Source organism: Syngnathus scovelli, chromosome 10 (assembly GCF_024217435.2).
Source record: "Syngnathus scovelli strain Florida chromosome 10, RoL_Ssco_1.2, whole genome shotgun sequence".
Lineage (NCBI taxonomy): Eukaryota > Metazoa > Chordata > Actinopteri > Syngnathiformes > Syngnathidae > Syngnathus > Syngnathus scovelli.
Window position 1 is genome coordinate 1,277,871 of NC_090856.1, and position 24,830 is coordinate 1,302,700.

The window sequence follows — 24,830 nt, forward strand, 5'->3', positions numbered from 1 at the left end:
GGCGACAGTGTATAATTAGACAATGAGTCACAATGCTTCCTTTACTCAGACACTGAATTTCCGTTTGTATTTTAAGCTAACTGTCAAGCAAGGGGTTTATTTAACGTGACAAAAATAGCGAGAGCACGAGATTGGGGCTTCTCGACTTTCTTTTGGAGATTTCATTCAAAGCTGCCAGACCCTGCAGTTTTGCAACACAATTTTGCATTCCATAAAATAAAATGTTAGCTGCTGATGCTACACATGCGGCTTTCTGTCCTGTGCAGCATGAAGCTATTTGCGAGAGCTGATAGAACAAACCAATACAAAAAGATGCCGAGCTCAAGATGAATAATGCGGTCAACATTTCAAATGTCAAAACAAAAACAATTATACTGTATACCGTACAAGTCCCGTGACTGATGGCACTTTGTGCAAATCCAACTCTGCTCAATTGACTTGATGACTTGAGAAGAAAAAAAAACCGTGGTCAAGTAACAACTATCAGGTAACTTGGACAAAAACTTCCATAATATAGTATACGATATTCCTTTTCAATACAAAATAGGTTTTTAAACAAAAATATGACCTCTTTACATTGAAGCCAAAGCGAACCCAAAGTGGGCCTGAACACCAAAACCCGTCCTTTAGCCAAAGAGAGGCCGCGGAAATAGCACCAAAAATATTACAACAGACGACGGGTTTCAGCAGCCTGTGAGATATGTCATCTGCTCTTTCTCCCAAGGGTGCTAAGAGGTCCCTCTGCACCACTGGGTGGTGTCGGGCAGCATCCCAACATTGCCCTCCTTTAGGTTGCTGCCTGACTCTCTGTGTGTGTGTGTGAGTGTGTATTGTGAGGTTCACCGGTTCAGATCAGTGTCCTTGGCATGTCTTGCAGCACATCTGTCTAAAATAAGGCCGGCTGCAGAACTTGAACCTGAGCACTAGGGGGCAGTAGGCCACAGTGTTCACATCTTTGCACTCTGCAAGGGAAACCGTGAAATAGTATTAGAACGATGACATCTTATTTATCATATTTGCAAACCAGAATTTTGCTAAGTATTGGGTAGCTCATTTGTTAGCTGACTGGACTGGCTTGGCTCCACTGACCACTAACCTTCAGGATTGTCTGTACTGATGGGCACAATGAGGTCACATTTGCTCTTGCACTGCTGCATGGAGGCTGGCTTCAGATGTTCCAGACACTCGTTGGATGGCATGCCCGTGTGGGTCAGACATTGCACGGATCGCATCTCCTGACCCAGTCCACACTTGGCAGAACACTGCGAGACAAAAACATACACGGATGCCAGTGAGCGCTCACAGTGAAATATGGAGTAGAAATAAGTTGCAGATGTTTATGAGATCACCAGTAGGCCAAAAATAACATTTACCTCTCACATATACACAAAAAAAAAAGCTCACAATCACCCAATAACATGGGCATGAAAAAATAGTCGACATGTATGCAAATCCGTAAGTGCAGAACCACAAATAGCGACTGTAGTTTTATGTTGTAATAGCACCAATCACCACTAGGTGGAGAACATGTCTTAGTTGTTCACGGGTCTTATTCTGCCCTTTGGTACATGAATGTTTTTTGAGGGGGATTTGGAATGATATTAAATTTTGAGTGAAAATGTGTTTGTAATTGAATAGTAGAACTTGAATATATATGCATTATAAAAACGGACATTTATTTCCAATATGTATTTAATTCATATTTAAAAGAGCTCATGGGTGTCCTGGCTTACCTCTCCCCAAGGGCCCATCACCCACTGAGGCGGAGGGCATCGCTTCAGGTTACAGCGCACTCTAGAGGTGGGTCTGCCGTACTTGGGGCATTTGGCGTCTGGCAGCGCGTCTCCGCTCTCTCCACTCTTGCACAAAACCACTCTGTGTCTGTAGCCAGGACCGCAGCTGGGTGTACACTGCAGGCGGAGCACATGACGATAAACGGAGAGCGAAAGGGGGCGGAACAGCGCGGGGTTCACTGCGGTCACAAGCAACACAAAGCTTTGTCCACTCAAAAGATGCTTGCAGCTGTACAGAAAAAATACTAACTGGAGCCTGCTCACTTTCAGTAAATCAGCTGGATTGAGTTATTTCTCTAGCATGCGCCTTAGCAAAAGACGTCAGAGAAAAGCTCGTCCACGTCAAAAAATTGTGCAACCATGACGCTCGCTTCGACGAGAGCGTTGTTTGGGATGGTCTCCCTACCTCAGACCAATTGAGGGCCATCCATTCGGGAGGGCAGCTGTGGTTGTTGCAGGGTTCAGTGAATGAGGGGCGTGAAGGGGGGCAGGCGGAGTCATCCAGGACCTTCTCCTCTGATGCAGAGATTCTCCTTTTGCATAAAACCTCACGTGTCCTCAGACCGCCGTTACAGCTGTGGCTGCAGTCTGACCACACTCCCGTCCACCAGCTGGCCATGAAAGTGATGCTTATTTCAATCGACTGTACAACAATGGCAACACAGAGGGGAGAGGAGAATTTTTTTTTTCTTCTCTCCAAAACTCACGTTGGGGAACATGGCTCAGTATTGCAGAATCTGCGCCTCTCTTTGGGTTTGTGCTTCTTATCACAGAAATGGTTGTAAACAATGGCGTGATCCGACAGCTTCCGACACACCGCCTTCTGGATCTGCTCACCTGAAGGCAGAGGCATTCCGTTTAAAAATGGGAGGGAGTTGGACATATTATTGAAGGGCCAAAATTAGTTTATAGGCCTGCGCTCACGCTTGTCCCACAAGACAAGTTGTTTTGGCAAGTATTCTATGTAAACTGTTTTTCTTCTGTTGTTTTTCCCTGCAATGGATGCGTTTTTGCCAAACAATTGTAGCTACAACATCATATTCGTTTTGCCAAGTCATACGTTTTGTTTTATTTGGTAAATCATTTGGTGTCCCACAGGGCTCACTTCTTGGACTTTTCTTTTTTTTTAAATGTTCATATACATAAAACAGCTGTTTCGTTATTCAAAATGTTTCATTATTGGAATGATTTTCAACAGCTTTAGCTCTTGTCTACCTCCAGCACAGAGAGCAGAGCAGTGCGACCAGGATGTGTGGTACCAGGCAAAACCAATCAGCGGTTCCCGATTAACAGGTGGATTAAAACGATAGTGGATTCCAGGGTTGTCCTCCTGGACCATAACCTGCACACACATTTAAAATACTATTGTCTTCTGAAATGCATACAGGACACAAAATAAATATGTTCTTATTACCATGACAACAAGGGTCATATTTGTTGGTCCCAAAGCCTCAAGTGTTTCTGGGCCATCGGTGGGTCGCCTGTAGTGGAAAATTGTTCCGGCCACATCAAACCTGTGCGGCGTGTCAGAGGCCAACTTCTCGTTGAGGAAGAACTGATTGCTTTTACTCTTTAACACTGCAACACACACGAGAGCAGTTTTTAAAATATTTTCAACTTGGCGACGTCATGGCCAGTGTCGCAATAGCTTTGAACAAATGTAATCCCTGGTTTTCTTACCAATGTTATTAAGAGAAATGTTGAGCTCTTGTATGTGGATGAACACTGAGCCTTTTGGGATTCGGATGACCTCTTCATAACCTGAGAGATAAACACACAGGACAAATTACAAAAAGATCCGAACGTTGGCCTGCGATAGCGGTCGGTATTACGAGCGCTAATAAGCTGAGAAAGAGATTTCAGGAGACAAAGTTGCAAACAATACCGCACCCACAAACACATCCTGTCCAAGGTGGTTTTAAAAGAAAGAAAACAAAAAAAGCAGCACAGGAGATGCGATGCATGAGTAGTGTTTAACTGTGTGGGATGTGGATGGAGCGAGCAGAAGCTTCAGATTCCCGGGCAGCCTGCCTCAGCCGCCCTTTGGATACGAAATGCCAATAACCTGCCTCTTCACTCAATTCCCTCAATCTGTTTTCCTGTCCCTTTCATTTTGGGATTTTTTTCTTTTACAGGCGTCTCCTTCGCTTTATCATGGATGTGATCCATTTCGGTTTGCTGCATTTCTACTTAAAACACATGCTGGATGTGCAAGGAGATGACAATCACCTCCTTCAGCCAGAGAGTCATTAAAGAGTCCCTCCACAGACTCGCAGCTGCTGGCGTCACCCCCGCAGATCCGACAGCGGTCCTCACGAACTTCGGAGTTGAGAATGCGATCGCAGCCGACGTGCTGCGAGGAGAGAGGCCAGAATGAGCCCTGGGGGTCGCTCGGGGTCATGGGTGAAGGGGCGCAGTCGCTTTCAGAGACCAGACCGAGGGATTAGCGCTAATGTCTTCCAGACCCTTTTTCCACAACACAAAGAGATCGGATGACACGTCCAGATGTGTTTTGTGATCCCGGGCATACATTATGCTAACGTCAAGGGTGTCAACACTGATATTCTTCATGATGAGCAAAACAGGTGGTCTTTCTCAAACCTCTGCTCTTTTCCTTATTAGTTTCTCATTCATTTCAATTGATTAGACCACCGGTTCCACAATGAAACACTCGGAATGATCCCGTACAGGTTACGTTATCAATTTATTCCTTGGGATGAATTTATGAAGGGAGAATGGTTGATTTAAATAAGTATTTTCTTACACAAACATGCAAATTATTATTATTATGGTCTTCTATTCCTGCCTTGTCAGACTCCCCAAAAGTAATAAAAGTCTCTTTCTGGTTCTGGTTTTTGGTTCTGTGCGAGAGAGGGGAAAACAGAGAACAATTGAGGAGGAGAAAGAGGCTGAGGAAAACAATGAAAGTGAATGAAAAGCCGGCGTGCAGTATGAAGTGACTCATAGCTGAACTGCAGGGTCACAGAGTACAGGGGAAAACAGAGAAGGAGGAGGAGGAGGAGGAGGAAGTTAGAGAGAACAAGAAGATGCACATGAACCAAATCTTCTTGTTGATCTTCTAACACGCTATAAGATGCAAAGTGCATGCTGTCAATCTACCAAGTGTAGCTCACCTTACACTCGCCATTGACGCACACATCCAGAGAGTCGTCTCTGCACAGTGTGCCGTCCACCACTGCCGGTGCACGCTCCGTGTAGAAATTGTATCCTTCCGCCAGGCAGTTCAGAGAGCATGTTTTCACCCCACCTACACCAACACACAAGTACATTGGAAATATTGGGGAGTTTACGAGGTTCGAATCTCGGCTGTGTGGGTTTGCTATTTTATTGTTATTTTTTCGATGACCAATTTTGTGCACGCCATTTAATTTATTTATTTGTTTCACTCCGAGAGGCTGTTGACACGCTGACTACGCTGGCCGTGTTTGTGCTGGCAGTGTTGAAGGAGGTACAGTATGTGCTGGCGGCTTTGAAAAATGATAAAGCGGTCAGACGGTGGAAAACTGCAATTCCCAGAGTGCCTAGCATTGGCAGGGCAAGGAGCGCTTGCAGCTGTGTGCAGCTGCATTACAACTCGCAGCCTGTCCCCATGGTGTATACGGGTTAAGTGTGAAGGATAATTGTTCTGAAATTTCGCTTTATTTAATGAGCTGTCCTGAGAGGCGACGGCTGTTTCTGAGCGATTGCATAATCGAGAAGCGAACGGCAAAAAAGAGAGGTTCAGCGAGGGAGGAAAGGAGCGAGAGGAGAAATGCGATCCCCAGGACCGAGCCAGGCTTGACAATGACAGTGCGGTGTGACCCGACCTGAACACGCCGGTCCTATTGAAACAGCTGCAAGAGATTTGCATTGTAGAATCAGCTGTCTGAAGTTGCAATTGGCTCGCCACTTATCTCTCTGAGTCATTACACGAGTGGAGGCACAGATTAAAGACACTTTTGTGGTTGAAACCATTTAACTGTCACATCCAGTGCGGAATAGCAAGGGTGGCTGGCAAATGAGATGTTTCATTTGAATGTGTAGGCAGATTCATCTCCATGCCAGTGAAGCAAAGACACTCACTCACCTCCTCTGTACGGCTTCCAATTGTAGAATTTCCCTCGGAAAGGAACGCTGTCAAAGTTAGAACACTGCGCCTCCCGAAAATCTCGTGAGCCTACGGGGCAATCCTGTCGGACACATCGACAAAGTTCACCTTCTGGATCCTACATGTTGACCAAATGAGTGATGGTGACACGGGACTCACGTCAATATTACAGGACCTGTAGCGCTTTCTTTCCCCCAAACAATATTTTCCACCAATGGTCGGCCTTCAATCAAGCACAGACAATCAGACTTCAACATTATTCTCAACTGCGAGTAAATAACAAGTCTGATGTGTACCTGGGGCTGTCACAATAACGCATGGAGGATGAGACTCCGCCTCCACAGGTCCTGCTGCATTCTTCCCATGGCGACCAGAGGCTCCAGCCTCCATCCACACCCTCTGGACGTGTCCCATATGCCACACAGATCCTCTTGTAGCACCACTGCGAGTCACAACATGCATATTGTGCAAAAAGCTGATCTTCACAAGGAGCGCACGTCTCACAATGAAATCCATATAATCTTCTGATATCTTCTTTACCCCTTTGTCAATGGTGTTGGTCTGACAGATGGTTCCCTCTGCGGCGGGAATGCTGCTGGTGATGCATCGGTTGCTCTTGCTCATGCACCACAGTTCGCTGCAGACCTCCTGTGGGTGTTTGTGAGAAAACAATCAATCAGAGAAAAATCAAAGGATTGTAAAGCTACTACAAAGAAACATTTATTTATAGCAGATGTGGTATATATTTGTTATATTATTCATATTATTAGTATTGTATTTATTAGCCATTTTCAGTAAAAGGTTTGTATTTTGTCTATAATGGATTAATAGGCATTTTGCCATTTATTTTGCAAATTTTGCATTACCAGCATGAATCTTGAAATGTGAGGATGCAACCAAAACAGGGAAAAAAAAAAAGCACTGACAAAAAATACTCACTGCATATTTACATTGTCGGGATCTGACTCCATACTGGAATCGGCACTGTTCGTCGGCGTCGTAGGCCTGACCCGGGGCGGTGGTGGGGTACACAAATTCCTGTTTTGGGGGCACGTTGTTCAAACAGGATCCCATACCTGAGCTGCAATACACCAAAAACACACAAGTGTGTGAATTTCTCTTGCAGTAAAATGAAATATTTCTTGCAACATTCTTTGACTAAGCCAAAGGAATGAATAAAAAAAAAAAAATGCTGATGTAAGCACACTCTCACTGCATTCTGTTTAGTATATACGATAATGTGCGTCGTTTTCTGACCATAAATTCTTAATAACCACGCAGTGATTTTATCCAGCACATTTTTGTGGCGTTGCTAATATCTAAGAGGCTGACTCACTCCAGAAAGCTGGTGATGTAATCCCTGCTGCAGGCCGACCAGATGAACGGGTTGGTCTTCATGGTAATGTGGTCGGCCATCAGCTTGGCCGTCTCCTGGGTACGGGGCCCACACGAATTACCAATACCGTCATGGTTCATTCCAAACCTTAAGTTTTTGAAAAAAGCAATCATGGGTAATGATAGTTCCCTATTTTAGATGGACAGTAGTGGCTTTTATAAATCACCACTCTTGAGCCCTTTTGTATGCATGACACAATCACACAAACGTGGTTCATTCACGTAATAATTTCTGTTTTGTTTTTTGCTTGCATCGGTTTGACTCACGTATGTCCAATTTCATGGGCAATGGTGAAAGCCGTTCCGAGGCCGATGTCCTCGTTGATGCTGCAGCTCCTCTCCGGCTCGCACATTCCTCCGACGGGAGCAAGTCCTGCACAACAGACAAGTATTTAAATACACACTCCTTGGAGAGTCAGAGGTAAGAAAATTGGAGATTCATCCAACAAAAGTTATGCAAGACTTGAGACATGGAAATAGGTTTGACATATCTTGTGGTTACCTAAAGTTTCACAGGGCTTGTTTTTTTGGATGCAGATGTCATACCTGGGGACAGTAAAGAGACAACATGGTTGACATGGAGTAAACAAGAATGCCCTGCAAAATGAGATGTTGTGCATTGTATTCAAAAGAATTGGAAAATATTTGCGCCTGCAGTGGTTGTATTGTTTTGTGCCGCACATTCAGGAATGCAAGAGCATCAGCTTTTTATCACTTGAACATGCCATTGTCTCCTCTGTTTTACACCAGCAGTAGCATTGACCCAAAAAAACAAAACTGCAGAAGAAATAAACAAGAAATTCACATTGCTGCTACTTTGCTTTACTTTTCATTTTTACTTTTTCTGGTTTTCTAAAATAATAATAACCTATTTTCCTTGGGAAAAAAGCAATTCTTAGATTTCAATTTCACACCAATTTAAATTTCACACTTATTTAAAAATCACACTTATTTTAAATAAAAAAATGACTAGAAAAAAGGCATTTACTTTGACATCTGATAATGTTAAAGATGATCAAATAATTTCAAATATATATAGTATATGGCATGCACCTTTCACATCACTATACTTATCCTCAGTATCGTTTAAAGGCATTTATTATGACGTTTCACGATGCCTATTTTTCAGCAAATAAAAACTTTTTACAGGCCTAATAAATGAAAGGAATACATCTGTTTTTGATTCCTTCCAAGCGTATATGCCAGATATGCTGAGGCGAGCGGACCAGACCGACCCAGCTGTTGTCACTCCGCAAAGGACAAGACGGACTCTGTCAGGAAGTTCCTCTCTTACCAAACACATCATCATTTGCGTACAGCCATCAAGATGTTTCATAAGTTCGTATTCCCGACCTGGTGATGAGTACGGCCGTGTCGTGGTGAGCGATGCCGTTGTCGGGGATGGCGTTGCCGTAACTGCTCCGGTGTTGGATCGACTTCTGCCATTTGCAGAAGCTGTCTAAAGACTTGCTTGCGTGATGATTAATCTCTAGTGTGGGCTGATGATGGAGAGGGACAAAAAAATAAATAAAATCAATATGTACTGTACTTTGCTCACACAACCTGTTTAACAGACATCTGAAAAGAGATACTTGATAAAAGTCCGACTGAAACAATAATGGAAAGATGATTATATGGTTCCTGTTCTGATGGTGACAGACTGAACACAGGCTTCAAATGTTCATTTTATTGTATTATGCCTGCCCGGGCCTGCCTGACACTCACCCCATTTCCGGAAGCTACTATGGAACTAAACCTTCATCAAGTTCAAGTTCAGAAAATTGATTAAAAATAAATAAATAATAATAATTTTAAAAAAAGGCAGACTTACTCAATGTCAGATTGTTTTCTTGCCTTCAAGTATCGGTAGCCGGTTTCGGCTGCCCCCTATGAGTATTTGATACCTTGAAATAAAGCCAATATTGTATTCCTGGTGTCGTTCTCGCCCATCCATACTTAAAATATGTGAGGCCCCTCTTTGCCCAAAATGAAAATTGCTTCATGACAAACTTGTCTCCACTTGTTGTTTTGTTGTCAATCGGTGAGGTTTTGGAAAGATGTCGGAAAATGGCGTTGTCCAAAACATGCATCATTTGCAGTCTAGCGGCATCCCGATGTCATCACATCTGGCGCTGCTGCTAGACCTCAGCTTTCCATTTTATTGCTTTAAATCACTTTCTGCATTCAATCACACGCATGGATGCACGATAAGTGAGAAGGTCCGTTCGGGTTTAATGCAATTACATAGAGCAGAAGGAAAGGAGGACGTATCCTGGTGGCCAGGAATGCGAGTGATGACATCAAAATGGAATGGTCTCATCCCACAATCCCGCTTTTTCTGGGCACACACTAGTCATAGAAGCAAAAAATGCTTCCAACCTCCATCCAAGTATAACGACACTAATGAGACTAACATTTATTTCTTCAAGCCAAGTGGTGAGTTATGGAGATAATTTTTTGGTAAAGTATAAATCATTACTCTTTCCCTTTTGGGACAGCTCGAGGAAACCTCAAAGCCGCACAGTAATGACACTTTAATACATCCTCTTCCATAAAACCACAAGCGGGTCAACATTAGACTGCGGCCACACACCGCTAACGGAAAGCTAATCCATTTATTCATCGCTGGAAATGGGCCAGTAAGGCACAAGTTGGACATGACGGGGAAAGATTCTCTACCTGGTCCTCCATGAGCAGGATGAGTCGCGTCACTACTATGTTGACTGCGTTCCCCAGGCTAGAATCCTGGAACAGTTTGGCAACCTGACCTCCAGGGAAACAAGAAAAGACCAGTCTTAAAAAGCTGACCTATTCAATTGCATCATATAAAATGGCCACGGTCTAAAAAAAGAAACTTTCAAATTAAAACAGATTTGTCTTTGTGATGGATTGCTAACTATTTCTGCTCTGTCGTCAGGCATTCCAAGCTTAAGTGGCAACAAAGAAGTCATAAGCTGTACTCTTGTCATGACAGCTATCAAGTGTAATTTGGCAAGGTTTGCTCCTTAGTGCAAGAACATCTTGTATAGAAGCTTCAACAATAGCCACTAAACAACCAATCATTAGGCACATTCCAAAGATGGTGCTGAGTGATTCTCTGCCGTGGTACAAAACGCTGCAGCTGACAAAATACAGTACACAACTGAGCTTACAAAAACAATGGGACGAAAACACCTTCTATTCTTCTTAAGTGTGTATTTTGTGTGTAGTGAAACTTACAATATTCATGAGGGCCAAGATGTACTGCTCGATGTCCTTGCGCCCATGGTAGCCCACCATCATCTTGTCGGCCACCACCAGCGTCTCCACGTAGCGCTCCCAGCTCACCGAGCGCTTCAGCGGCAACTGACCTCGACCCACGTGATGAGGAGGCGTCTTGAGCGTCCTTTGCCACCACGAAGAACTTTTCATCGACTTCTCATCTGAGGAACGCGTATGAATATTCTCTCAACAAAGCCGCAAGTGATTTTAAAATAAAAAAACATTCCAAGAATGGCGGTTGGATAAAGACTAAATTTGCTGCTATTTTAACTTTTATTTGTCATAAAATGAATCATAGATTTACTCAGCAACGCCCTGAAACACAGACAAGTGGAAAGGCAGACACCGCAAAGCAGCCGGCCGTGTGGTTTGAATGTGGACATCCGGCCAGAACGTTTGCCCTTCTTACCGGTGACGCCGCAAGACTGGCCCTTGTACTGATGGCGGAGCGACGAACGCTTATAAACCACATGGGGGTGGCCCTCGGCCCGGTCCGGTTTGCTCCGGTTAGTTGGCGAAATCAGGGGTTCAATCAGATACTCGTCTCCCCCGGCAACAATCACCCCCTGCTGCGGAGATAAAAAAAGAACACAATCACACATTGACATCAAATGGAACCCGTGTGAACGCACGCATGAGAAGAGCCAGCTCGCATACAGGGCAGGGCGACAACGCTTTTGATTCTGTTTCGATGCGCCCGACTCAACTCGGAACCCGGCGGCAACTTTGTTCCATCCGCTGCGGCAGCTATCAAAGAGCATCTAATCCCATAATAAAGTTAGTGATGCTCCCGTGGACATACCACCCGCTCGCTGGCTGGCTGGCTGGCTGGCTGGCTGGCTGGATGGCTCACTCGCTCTGGCTGGATGAATGTGTTCATGCGGTAATTAAGTGTGCGCTTCAGTAACGCTTTGTGAACATATCTAATCCTCACTTGTGTTATTGCAGGGCCTGCTGTGTGTGGTGAGAGGATACATTTAGGATGTGAGTGTAGGGGAAAAAAAATCAGATGATCAGAGTCCAATTTCAAAAGGTCCACACATCACTGCTCTCTCAGCAAGGGCATGCCAGCCATCTGTTGTGGTGTCCAAAGCTGACTTGATGACACTTTGAGACAGCTCAGATGGAAATAATAGTACATATTTTTGCGAACTAACTTGTTGACTACTACAGCTTGACTTGATGTTCTCCTTCGTTTCCCAAAACTGTCTTTGAACAAGCTTAAGAGACGCCTGTCTCCTGTGTTGGAACAGAGTATGAGGAGGTTCTGCTCATCCAACTGCCTCTCTGATCTTCTGGTTCTCCTCTTTATGAAAGTAGCGATCAAATGTGCCTGTAGATGGTATTTTTTTCCATTATTGTCTATGATGAAAATCAAAAGTCAAATTATTTTATTTTAACTTTATTTTAATTTAATTTTGATTTATTTTTATTTTAATTATGGTCTATACTGAAAATCAAAAGTCTATTTATTTTGATCAGCTTATGCACAAACAATTTGGCACTTTCAACCTCAACTTCAAAACTTCTTACCAGGCCGTTACAGTTGCTGAGGGCCACTTTGCTGGAGTGCGGCTGTCCTTGGAGGTGTCCTACATAATGGCAGTGTGAAGAGTACGGATGACTCCAAGCTAATCTGCCTCTTTTCCAATACTCCACCCTAAACTGGCGGGATAACAGTCCTCCCTGCAGCGTCAGGTTCAGCAGGAAGTTGTTGCGTGATGTAGATAGCTGGTAGTAGAGCTGAAAATAGACAAAAGGTTAAGGTTGAAGGTAACGCTAGAGCTGCTGTAAGAAGATCTTTTCAATCATACCGAGGTGTCAATCGATGCGGTTTCTTCTGTACTGCGTCTTCTTCGGTGGTACTGAGAGGCTTTTGCGTGCAGCGTCTCTCCGTCGGGTCCTACACGAACTGGAATTGCAATCTCATACTGGCCAAGACTGGACAGGAAGGCAGCTGAGCAAGGAGACAAAATGAAGATATCAAACAGTGTACAGGACACTTAAGACAACTGCTGACCAGCATCTGGTGAAAGAGATTTACGGTCCAAAAATACGAAATAACAAAAGGTTACATCGCATGAGGAGAGCAACCGCATAGTTAAAAAATAGCTCATTAAAAAAAGTATTTCCTCTTCGCACATACAATCAAACAGGTGCTATTAACATAACACTTAGGGCGATAAATGGGGAGGCGTTTATTAGTAGTCGCTATCATTACTGCTCATGGATGACAAGTTAATGAGACCTCACAGGAGCTTTGAAAGGCCACAAAGTCCAAAACACGTTGTCACAAACAAGACAACCATGAAACGCAGCCACATGACAGCTAACGTACATTCATCAAATTGAATTGAATAAGCTCCCCTGCTGGAAGCACAAAAATAAAATGATTAAATGGGTATAAATGTGTTTGTGTTGCATTTAGAGTGGCTTCGAGTTACATAGCAATAAATACGCAACAGATGTGCCGTGCTGTTTGTCTGTTTTAACAAAACAACATGGAGGTGTTTTAACCACGTTCAAGCAATTAGCCCGAGACATTTACATGCATGGTTAGACAGTGAAGACAGTGCTCATGTTGATATATTGATTGATTGCACATGATTCCACAGGCATGCAGAGACACACCCCTTGACTTCATATCGAAAGTAAATTTAAAAAAGAAAGTACGACAGTAACATCTGTTTTAAACACTATGAAGCGGTGTTGTTTTTGTGCTAGCCTATTATTAAGGAGAAGTTTTGTTTGTTTTTCTTTCCACCACTAAAAAACATCCATCCAGCCATGATCATAATTATAAATGTTTTTTATATATATTAACAGGGAATTTTTATGATTAGGAGGTGAACCTCTCTTTTGCTTTTTAACTGCATCTTTTTTATCCATAAAGACTCATGAGAATAAAAATGTGTATTAAAGTGCTAAATTTAGGTCATCTCATAAATGCTCCCAAAACATTTCTGAGCAGGGCATCACCCTAGTTCCTCTTATCAGCAGTGGAAGGAAATACTCTGGATGGAAAATGGTCCTCCCTCCACACGGGGCACGAGGTCAACAGCCTCTCAGACCAACAGCCCATTTTTTAAAACAATGCTCACAATGGAGTTTGCACTCACAGATTTACAAGTTCTAGTCACATGTTTCTTAAAGGTATTAAAATATATATTTTTTAAAATAGCTTAAAAGCGGGGTTCCTAGAAAAGCAGCATGGTTTAAGACAATTGGCTGTGACGGGGTCAGAGGTCATGTTTAGGAAGTATACCATTACATTCTTGTTCAGGACAACGAGACGTCTACACTCCCTTTCCTTGGGGGGGTTTGGTAATTCTAGAGACGTATATGTGGGGGAGGACCGAGGATCTGAAATATGGGCTTAGGGGGCCAATCGTCAGATTTGTGAGAGAGGTGAGATGGAGTCAGGAAAGGCACACAAGGGGTGGGCTTCAAACTTCAAAGTCCTTGGTCTCCATTTGATGAAACCCATGGGATCTGAACTTTAGGGGTGGTCAGAATGTCAAGTATTTTGGCAAGATCATGCCAAACCACAAAATAAATTAAGCTCAATTTAGCTACGCTGTCTATTGAATGTTTTTGCATGGAGGTTTTGTTCTCATACGAATGGACGGACGCAGGTAGGTGAACCTGGTGGAGGAACCTCCCTGGCAGAGTTAACGTTGGGGTTTACAGATAGCTGCTAAGTCGTAAACGTCTCCTCTCACCTTGCGACTGTGCAAACTCATCTCTGCGACCTCCCGCGACCTCTGCGGCACCCATGAAGACAGCGACAGTGCAGATCACAGCAGTCCTCCATAGCGTTTCCATGGTTACCACAGTAACAGAATTCAGTGCAGTGGTCCCCGAGCTTCGGTCCCAACATGTCTCCTGCCCTCTCTGGTGCCCCCTCGCCTAGCAGCGGGACAGCTCAACATTCTGCTCGGCCGCGGCTTCAGGAAGTCTGGAGTCGGACATGGCGGTCTTTCTCGAGCTTTTCTCTCAGATGGATCCAGGAGGAGGCCTCGAGATGTAAACAGACCCGCGGGAAAACCAGTTGGGAGGCAAATGTAGGAGCAGACTCCTCGTCGCAGCCCTGTAAAGGAGCATGTGGAAAATTGGAGAAAGGAAGGAACCAAACAACAAATGTAGACCTTGTGGGGAAATAATAAAGTTGTTCAGCAGCAAGTATTGCATGTTTCAAAGCTAATCAGTCCTGGCTTTGGCAAAAGCCAAAGACGCGATCTTTCACTCGGATGGTCAAAGACAACAGCAAGTTCAAACTTGAGGCTCCTTGGGCCTCACTCCTTAAGCTAAGCTGCCTGCCCACTGGAAAGAGTTCAAAGACAAAGGACGCATTGATGCTGTCAAAAGCCCAAACGGGGACTTAAGTGGCTATTATGGCAGAGAATGAGCCAATTTCAGAGGAGCAGCAGGTTGCCATCACCGCTATGCTAGCATGGCTGATAATAATGCTTATAACTGGCTGACTTTTTTCTTTTTTTTTTTTAAAATGGTCTCCATGTGAGACCCACCATGTGAGTGATATGTTACCACATTAATTATGGAATCCACAGTGACTTTAAATATATAGCGAAGAGTTGAAGATGGAAAGCAGTGGTGGAAATGTCATGGAGGTCATTATAAAGATCTATAGAGTGGAATCTTTCAATTGCACTTTGTGAGTAGCCACAGAGCTGCACATTTAAACATCAAGCAGCTTTTCAATGTAAACCATTGTCAGCTTTGTCATCTGCGTACTATTACCCGAAAACGACTTAATCGCCACAAAATTACATAGAAAGCGACGTCAAAATAACAAGTCACGCTGCATTTTAAACTAAAGTAGATAAATAGCAAGAAGGCCGCAAATATGCAAAAATCCATGAGAACATTGTACTTGGATGCAATTGGGTTTACCTTGGATTTTCTCGGACCTTGCGGCCGTGACTCTAAAACAAAAAAGGAGATTTTCTCAGAGGTCCAGAAGACTGAAAAAGAAAACACGCGACACTGCTCTCATTTTCCTTCTACCGTAAAAGTCATTCATAATAAATAAAGAATTCCGTTATTGCTCTTATCTTCCGCCAGTTACAAGAAGAAAGGAAAGCAGGTCAGATAAGAACTTGGATAGGGAATCTCGTTTTCATAGGGACCCCTTTCTTTGACTGGACTCTCAGTTTTCCTACTCGACATTGCAGTGTCAGCTAAACTCCTCCACTTCTCACTCCTCGAAAAGCCTGGCCTGGCCCGGCCTGGCCTGGCTGCCCCTCCTTCTCTTCCTCCTTTCCTCAAAGCCGTCTGGGGAAGAGAAGAGCAAACGGAGACACCGCACGGGCCCAGATGGCTGGCAGCTCACCAACTGCAGCCAAAGGTAATCGGGAGCAGATGGGAAACCTTTTGGTGACGAGAGCAGGGGAGCAAGTTTCCTCGTGAAAAAAAGAAAAAAAAAGGGGGGGAGACGGAAGAGTGTGAGCTACTCGCGGCATTCTTCGGACTCAATTGGCCGAATGCAGCACGAAGGAATGGCCGCAGCGTGCGGTGTACATGATGGTCATTTTAAGCAGCTTGGGTGAAACACTGAGCTCCCCTTCTCCACTTGGTGGAACAAGTGAAAGTCTCTCCCTTCCCCTCCCTGGGGCTTTCTCCCAGTCATTTCCTGCACAAGCCCAAGTCCACTACGTTTCATTACCGCTGCTCCCACTCTCGATTTATGGAGGGGCTTATTAAACTTGCAGCTTGATATCAAGTCTTTTTCATTACCTCAACTCTCATCTCGTTTTTTTTTTTTTTTTTTTTTTTTGTTAGACCTTGAGGGGGGAACTAGACCTCCCCAATGCAGTCGCCTTTTAAGTCTAGATTCTTAAAATAATTTGTGGACATAACGTTCATGCGCTGTTTCTCTAAACCTCCCTCGGTGAGATATAAAGTCATAAAAAAGTTGTTTCGCATACGAGACCATGTCTTACAGATTGCTCTGAGGCAAAATAAATACGCTCATCAGCGCACGGGCCTCGGCTCGGCTCGGCTCGGATGAGGACATCTGACGAAGCTCGGAATAGACGGGAGCAAGACAAGAGAGAAATTGGAACGAGCTGCAGACAGGCCACACGATTTTTGGCGCAATCACAATTTGCAAAAAAAAAAGGGGAAAGACGAAGGAGAGAAGAAAGAGGCCGTTGTTATAACGGGAGGGAGAAAAGTTGGACCACTCGGGATAATTGGGTGGGAATTTAAGGCCGGGCCAAATTTGCAATGTAATGATGCTGGCCGGCCGGCCGGCCGGCCGGCGGGCGCAGGAGCCATTTGCGGAATCTTTTTTTTCTAGGAAACCCATCTAGCGCTAAAGTGGGAGATACAGTGAGTTTATAGTTTATGAAAAAAAGAAAAGCTCTCCTTGTTTTTAACCGCTGCCAGATAGTGTGCAGCTATCCGAAAACTAGCTGGCTAATCTAAACCATATGAGCGACTCGGAGTAAAGTTTGTGTGGCGCAAACAGATGCTAAGTGTCCGAGTCTCACTTCAAGTCTCGCACCCACTCACCATGCTCTTTCTCAAGAGTCTGCACTTTGATCAAAGAGTAGCCCGTGAATATGCTTTAGGTTGACTTTATTATTGCATTAATAAAGCAGCGGTGCAGCTTCCCTTCTTCTAAAAGGACCTTGAGGCAGTGGGATCAAATGGCCCGTAAGAATGTCGCAAGGTTTCAGACTGATTCAGCGGCAATTATGACCTCCCTAGCTGTCCTGAAAAAAACAAACACACAGACATTCTAAGAGATGAAACCCCTGAACAGGTGATGACGGTAATGCAAAGCAGAGGGGGGGGGGGGGGGGGGGGTGACCCGATCACAGACGAAACTCCCACTCTGTCTCGTAGAAAGGACAGAGGAAAAGAGGGGCAGGCATTCCTCTCTCCGTTTCCCCAAATAAACAGAGTGCAGATGAAACGTAGGAATATAAACAAGCCTGAGAACATCCAACGTGAACCCCTCACTCTGAAAATCTGCCTTGTAAATCTGAAACAATATTTAGGGAGCGAGAGAGAGTGCTGACTCGACATGGACCCGGTCAGGCCACGGATTTGCACACACAGCAGAAGCTCACGTTCTCCAGCAAATGTTATGAAAATCATCTAAATGAATCTTTTCTAATGCTGCCATCTAAAAAGTATCCACAAAGAACTAAGTGTGTTGGAATATAGGAGAGTTGGCAATGCACGGCCTGGAAAGTGCTTATCAGTGTCCTCTGGTGGAGAGCACGAGCATGTCTGTGATGAAACAACATTTAACAAAAACATCTATTTTCTATATGAATGATTATCATTAGGGTTGCAGGTGTGCTGGAGCTGACTCTATATACACATATCCATACATTTACATATATACATAGTTAAGATTCCTTCATGTAATATAATTGAAGCTGCAAGTTGCTGCCTCAGCCGGTTGCCCCTTTCCATGTGTACCTGACCTGTCAGCTGTTGGTCACCTCTGTCCGTCCGTCTTTCCGTCTGCTCTCTCACATGCACACGGACTGTCATTAGGCAACTAATTGACTTTTCAGACAGCGAATTGAAGAAATAATAGCCATTGTGCTAGCACACCGAAATGTCATTTGAATGTATCACAACTAAAGACATAATATTGCGAAGGCAACACAAGAAATTAGGCGAAAGAGTCTTAATAAGAGTCTTAATCATGTGTGCCATTGGAGCGGCTTTTGCAGGAAGAGCACCTGGGCTTGACCTTACCTCTCTCAATCCGTGTCCTCTGCACAAGTTTCCGCTGCGTCTGCTATCTGCACGGTCTCAAAGCTGAGGAGACGCCGGTGGCTGACCGAGCTGAGCTGAGCTGAGCTGAGCTAAGGGGACTTGATTCCTTCTCTGTCAGCCCAGCACCTTAAAACCCTTCAAGTTAGCTGTAATGATACACCTCATTTTCCGGTTGACATTAGAAAATAAAAGTCTTTCAGGAAATAGTACTCTTTACCCTGAGCTTTTCAATCTGAAATATGTTCAGTATGTTCTATAAAAGTTCCCTTGTCATCTTTTCCTCCTTATTTTTGTCCAGAAAAAACAAAATACATTAAAAAGCCATGATCCATTCTTTTTCCAGTCCAACCTATACTTACCATTAAGATGCAGTGAGCTACTGCCACTAAGTGGCACAATATTGTAATTTCAATTTTTATCCGCTATCTCTATACTATTTCTGATAAGGAGAGAATTTGAACATTGTCCTCCATTTGGGCTATTTTGAAATTTGCACAGATTGGACCATTTGACCATAGATCATTTGCAAAAGATGACTTTTTTAAAATCAGGCCGTTATAGGTCATAAGGTCACAAGTCACAAGAATGGCACAAATCACAATAATCTGGCATTTGACTAGGGGTGTGTAGACTTTATATTCAATAGACAATTTACGTCCTCATAGCATTAGTGTGTCTGCCAGTAGCACCGACTTTTGCTCATGGCCTCACGTGGTGTGATGTGCCAGCACCTGACACTGCACACATCAGCAGATGCATCCGAACTCTGCAGCGACAACCTCGGTCTACTTTTAAAGGAAGAAGTAAGTAACTTTTGTCACTTTTTTACCTTTACCGTACAAGCTAAAGCAAACTAAGAACAGCATCATGCTAAAAATTGCAAATTAACAAATTATATTATGATCTATATATCATATTAATCCATAGGTGACGCAACGCAATGTAATTCAGATTCATAAAATGTGCATTCCGTGTCATTTAAAACATTTAAATTCATATTACATACCGAAATTTTATTGCTATTAGCCGGACGTATTAGTTAGATTAGTGCATTGATGTAAAATGATGCTCAATGACATGCTTTGGTTAGTGTCCTAGATTTAATAAGAAAAACAACCACAAAAAAATAGCCTTAAAAATGTTGAGGCCATTATAAAAATGTAGAGCACGTTCATGCTTTCAGGTTAGGCGGAAACGTCGACATTTCAAATTAGTATTATTGGAATCGTTATTGTCACTATACAAAATAATTTGGGAGTGTTTCTGATTTTGTCAAGGTGAAATTAACTTTTGTGATTCAGAGCATAAAAAGTCACTGTAAAAAACAAAACAAAAAAGATCCTTTGTAAATTAAATCATAATGAATATTTAAAGTGTTTTCTGGTCTGTTGAAATGAATTCCTACATTTTTCCACCGCGATTACAGTTTTCGTATTGGTAAATGTGTTTTAGAAATACGTATGTTAAATTTGGCTTGGATCGATACATTCATTTTACGTTTTGTCTTCATGATGAACTACAGGACAATTATATATTTTAATACATACGTATAGAACTGTAAGAATTATTGATAGGATTTTAAATTAATTTTTTGCAAAATCACATAAAGTCCTCCAAGGTCAATATTCTTCCCCCCCAAAAAAACAGTTAGCAATTTTGGCCCATATATAACTGATTTCATCCATCCATCCAATTTCTGTAGCGCTTGTCCCTACAGGCGTCACGGTGATTTTAATCTTGTTCGATTAAAAGGAAAGCAAATGTTCTTATTTTAATATACGTCATAGTTTTGTTTTTTTCTTTGTTTGTTTTCCACAAAGCCCATTAATATTGAACTACTGCTTGTATTCAGAAATTCTGACCATACATAATTAGAGTTTTCTTTGCGGTTATTTTTGTTCCCCAACTAAAATCAGATTTCAACTTCAGACATAAAAATGGAGTTGAGATTTTTTTTTTTAACGCATGCCTAGCATTTGTTGGTCCACATTGTGGCTTCTGAAGACTTTTGTTGTGGTGAGAAAAAGTTCAGGTCACAGTAGAGGCCTTCCTGTGGCCACTTTGTAGTTGTCCATTGCGGATGTTGGTAAAGTTTGGCGTGTGTTGCTCGGAAGCTGAGGTTTTTGCTTTTTTAGGACATCATCAAAATCACACTGCTTTGCCATAAATTTAAAAATATCATTTCTACATTTACTTTCAAAATGGAAGACGGATAAGCGTGATATTTGACTACAAATTGTGTCTGTGATATTTTTCTTTAGTCAAATCTAAGAATGTTAGTTGGGTTTTACGTTTTGTCTCTCTGCACAAACGCACACTGATAATCGAATTTTGTATCCTGTATCATTTTGGTTGAATTTTGGTGTGTGTTTTTTTTTCTTACCAAAAAGCACCTGCTCAACTGAAGAATTAAATGTTAGAGAAAAGAGGCTGAGTGGACCACAACTTCCTGTTGTGTGGGTGTTTTTTTGTCATCTATCACGTCAAGTCACAAGGGGCCTCCCACATTGCTTTTGTGACAGTCCCAGGAAAAAAAAAAAAAAAAAAAAAAAAGGCTCTGCTAATTTGTTAACCTACTGTTGGAGGACGATCTCATTTTAGGCGTCTACATTGCTTGTATTTTCATTAACTATAACAACCTATTTCAAGATTTATGTGAAATCTTCCCATTTCTGTCTTTTTGTCCTCCAGACAACTCAGCTTCTTCATCATGTCCACTGACCCCGCAAAAGAACTGCCGTTCTTCTACGGCAGCATCAGTCGCTCGGAAGCCGAGCAGTATTTAAAACTAGCCGGTATGGCCGACGGCCTCTTCTTGCTACGGCAGTGTCTGCGAAGTCTGGGTGGCTATGTGCTCTCTGTGGTGTGGGACTTGGACTTCCACCATTACCCGATAGAGAAGCAGCTTAATGACACATATTGTATCACAGGAGGCATACCCCACTGTGGGCCTGCTGAGCTGTGTGAATTTTACAGCAAGGACGCGAGCGGGCTGGTGTGTGCTCTGAAGAAACCTTGCTTGCGTTCCTCGGACACACCCATCAGGCCCAGTTTGTTTGACAGCCTGAAAGAAAACATGCTGAGGGAGTACGTGAAGCAGACCTGGAACCTTGAGGTTGGTCGGCATTGAGTCGGGCCGTGCCATCGACCAAATTTGCTGCCGTCCAGCGGTGTCTTTAAGCAATTACAAATAAGTATAAACCAGTAAATTTGTTTTGTCCATTATTGATTCTTCCCCCACTCAGGGAGAAGCCATGGAGCAGGCTATTATCAGTCAAGCGCCCCAACTAGAAAAGCTGATTGCCACCATGGCCCACGAGAAGATGTCGTGGTACCACGGCAAAATCTCCCGACAGGAATGTGAGAGATTGCTTTACTGTGGAACACAACCAGATGGCAAGTTCCTGTAAGTAGATCAGGTTGATGCACTTTTTTTATACTGTCAAAGCACTTTATGGCTTTTCTGAGACAACTTTCCTTTATTGTTCTTCAGAATCCGTCAAAGAGAGGACTCTGGTTCCTTTGCGCTCTCTGTAATGTATGGAAGATCTGTTTATCACTACCAGATCCTGGAAGATAAGTCAGGGAAATATCACATGCCAGGCGGATTGAAGTTTGACACGATTTGGCAGGTTCGTATATGCCTGTAAATACTATTTTGTCATACTTATTCAATTTCAGTTAGAAACATTTGATTTATTTGACCAGCTGGTAGAGTTCCTGAAGCTGAAACCTGATGGAATGATGACAACTCTGGGGGATGCATGTGTCAGCAAAGCTGCTGGAAGTACTGAATATCTTTCTAGAATAGCTCTGTATTATCCAAATGCAAGTTTATACGCTTAATCCACTAATTGTCGTTTTACATCTCAAATATCTTTCCAAAACGAAATCAGAGATCCCGAGCATCCCCGCAACCGTGAGTATGAATGCTGATAACGAGTTGAATTTCTCCTGTTATTTTTTAATGAAACGATTGACTGTCAATCTTGCAGAGGCGAACAGGCCTAAATAGCTACACACCGCCACCTCGAGGTCAGTTTCCTACATTGCACAATCATGCACAATCTCTGTTATTAATTGCTGAAAAAGTCAGTTTAGGTGTTAAGCACTGAAACAGGGAGTTTAAAATATTTCATATTTGATTATATATGATATTTGATTATATTTATTTGATAAATATTGCTGTTGCATTCAAATGTGTGTTTCCTGCTTGATAGCTGCGACTGTGAAGGCAGTCCCATGTGCGCCTCCAGAAAATGCTCTTCCCATGGACTGCGTTGGCTTCAACCCTTATCACAACCCCAACGACATTAAGATGTTTAACATTCAGAGGAGTCGGCTTTTCATGGATGAGGTGGAGCTCGGCTCGGGCAACTTTGGCTGCGTCAAGAAAGGTGTCCTCCAAACTGACAAGTGAGAAAACGTTTGATAACTCGTATTTTGGTAGGAGAACTGAAATGATTCTTTTGTTCTTTTCCATCAGGGGCCAGTTAGATGTAGCCATCAAAGTGCTGAAGAGTGACAACGAGATGCTAATGAAGGAGGAGATGATGAGGGAGGCAGAGATCATGCACCAGTTGAGTAATCCCTTCATTGTTCGGATGCTGGGCTTATGCAACGCTGAGAGTCTCATGCTGGTCTTGGAGATGGCTCCCAATGGACCGCTCAACAAGTTTCTCTCCTCCAATAAGTACGTTTGACTTCATATCACAGCTGGAGTTCTGGTACCATTTTTTTCGACTAACATTCAAACTACGGCGGTAGATCGCTAAAAATGAGTCATTGAAGAGTCTTCAATTGATGGACTTGCATGTTTTCATCCAGGGATAGCGTATCAGTGGAGGACATTGTCAACCTGATGCACCAGGTGTCCATGGGAATGAAATATCTGGAAGAGAAAAGCTTTGTGCACAGGGACTTGGCAGCTCGAAATGTCCTGCTCGTCAACCGACAGTTTGCCAAAATCAGTGACTTTGGGCTCTCCAAGGCCCTGGGAGCAGACAGCGAGTACTACAAGGTACAGAGGTCCAATTGTTGCTTGTTGTTAGGTTATCACCATCAACTGTTATCTTTGTAAGGTAAATATTAAGCTTTGGTCCCTTTGGCCTGATTCACTGACCCTCATCTGAAAGAAATGTGGGAATCACATAACTGAATGGTAATATTCAACACAACCTTACTAGGGATGCTACAAGCACACTAACATCTCACCAGCAACCAGTTCTTGTATTGTCCATGACCATGACTCTCTGATTCCAAAGCCCAGGTTGTTACCAAGGAGCCGAGTCATTTTGTCGTATGAATCTTTGAACAGGCCCGTTCTACAGGACCATGGCCGCTGAAATGGTACGCTCCCGAATGTATTAACTACCGCAAGTTCTCCAGTAAAAGTGACGTGTGGAGTTTTGGCATCACCATGTGGGAAGCCTTCTCATACGGTGGAAAACCTTACAAGGTACTGGAACATACGGAGCAGTGGCTTACAATAGAATCACACTCTGAATTGTGATCTGTTCAAATCTGTCCAGAAAATGAAACAAGTGGAGGTGAACAGTTTCATTGAAAGCCAGAAACGCTTGGATTGTCCGCCCAAGTGTCCTGATCGAATGTATGAGCTGATGCAAGAATGCTGGCAATACAAGTAAGTCAATCGATATTTTTTGAATCGTCATTTTCATTTGGGTGCTAATTCTATCCTTTCTCACCAGGCATGAGGATCGTCCTGACTTTATTAATGTGGAAGAGACCATGAGAACTTACCATTATTCCATATCAAAAAAGGTTAAGACGTCGGGTGCTGCCACTGCTCCAGAGCCAACCAAGTAGACATAAAAACAAAGCACATTCTGTTTCATGGCTACACAATGTGTCCATTCAGCTGATCATTAAACAAGTAAAACAAAGAGCTATTTATCAGCCGTGCACACTGGCCAGTGATACAGCTAAAAAAGGCTTGCTGGCCATAATTAAGCATCTGGAACAAAAGCGTTAGCTGCATTTTTGTTTTTGTCTGTTTGAATATCTGTATCTTCACATTGATGAGCAATATGCTGTACTCTTAAAATGTCCTTGGGATTGTTTTTGTTGAGGCCTTCTTTAAATTGAATGAACAAATATGATTCATCTCCATAAAATAAAGGTTTTATACTGAGTGATTATGCATGTGGGAACAAAAAAAAGCAAAGCCAGTTGAATATTTACCCACATGCAAAACATTAGGGCAAACATGGGTTCTGCAAATGTAATACCGACAGTAGCACTTCTTCTGTTCCAGCTTGACTATTTGTCTTCATGTAACCTTTGTGGAATTTTACGCAAATATTAAAAATGTCTCCTCGATAAACAAACATCGATAGGCTTGTGATATTGTGACACGGTAAAACGTAAACGTATTAAGCGATTCGTCACGCTCACGGCCGTGTTTGGTGTCATGACTTTTTTGACAAGATAAAAGTCTTTGAGCCATTACTTTGATCGTCACACCGGAAGTTGAAAGAACACTAACT

The 24,830-nt window shown here is 43.1% G+C and overlaps 2 protein-coding genes across 2 annotated transcripts; one reads left to right on the forward strand and one right to left on the reverse strand.

The window, feature by feature from the left end:
* Positions 1–77: 77 nt before the first annotated feature.
* On the reverse strand, positions 78–18,457 carry adamts10 (ADAM metallopeptidase with thrombospondin type 1 motif, 10). The gene is made up of 26 exons (XM_049720116.1): positions 18,301–18,457; positions 14,280–14,647; positions 12,372–12,514; positions 12,091–12,300; positions 10,967–11,126; positions 10,516–10,718; positions 9,976–10,059; positions 8,650–8,795; positions 7,799–7,842; positions 7,564–7,669; positions 7,238–7,384; positions 6,841–6,982; positions 6,442–6,549; positions 6,198–6,343; positions 6,061–6,124; positions 5,881–5,983; positions 4,928–5,061; positions 4,023–4,146; positions 3,474–3,554; positions 3,208–3,371; positions 3,009–3,135; positions 2,501–2,630; positions 2,200–2,404; positions 1,734–1,910; positions 1,097–1,262; positions 78–962 (listed from the first exon to the last, which is right to left on the reverse strand). Exons 2-26 carry the CDS (start codon positions 14,380–14,382, stop codon positions 853–855), a joined length of 3,327 nt encoding a protein of 1,108 aa, XP_049576073.1. The 5' UTR covers positions 14,383–14,647; positions 18,301–18,457; the 3' UTR covers positions 78–852.
* Positions 18,458–18,995: 538 nt separating this feature from the next.
* zap70 (zeta chain of T cell receptor associated protein kinase 70) lies at positions 18,996–24,671 on the forward strand. The gene is made up of 13 exons (XM_049720485.2): positions 18,996–19,124; positions 21,013–21,436; positions 21,567–21,727; positions 21,815–21,953; positions 22,030–22,108; positions 22,218–22,240; positions 22,317–22,356; positions 22,542–22,737; positions 22,808–23,014; positions 23,149–23,341; positions 23,639–23,779; positions 23,853–23,965; positions 24,033–24,671. The coding sequence occupies exons 2-13, from the start codon at positions 21,032–21,034 to the stop codon at positions 24,148–24,150; spliced, it is 1,815 nt and encodes a 604-aa protein (XP_049576442.1). The 5' UTR covers positions 18,996–19,124; positions 21,013–21,031; the 3' UTR covers positions 24,151–24,671.
* Positions 24,672–24,830: the final 159 nt, after the last annotated feature.

Bases quoted from the DNA above. Each gene is read 5' to 3' on its own strand.
- zap70 (XM_049720485.2), top strand. From the start codon at position 21,032: ATGTCCACTGACCCCGCAAAAGAACTGCCGTTCTTCTACGGCAGCATC. The intron at 21,728-21,814 runs GTAAGTAGATCA...ATTGTTCTTCAG, and splicing joins CAACCAGATGGCAAGTTCCT to AATCCGTCAAAGAGAGGACT. The intron at 22,109-22,217 runs GTACTGAATATC...AAACGAAATCAG, and splicing joins TGTCAGCAAAGCTGCTGGAA to AGATCCCGAGCATCCCCGCA.
- adamts10 (XM_049720116.1), bottom strand. From the start codon at position 14,382: ATGGAAACGCTATGGAGGACTGCTGTGATCTGCACTGTCGCTGTCTTC. The intron at 6,550-6,840 runs GTGAGTATTTTT...AAACACCCACAG, and splicing joins CCCGACAATGTAAATATGCA to GAGGTCTGCAGCGAACTGTG. The intron at 963-1,096 runs GTTAGTGGTCAG...TTTCCCTTGCAG, and splicing joins CAGTACAGACAATCCTGAAG to AGTGCAAAGATGTGAACACT.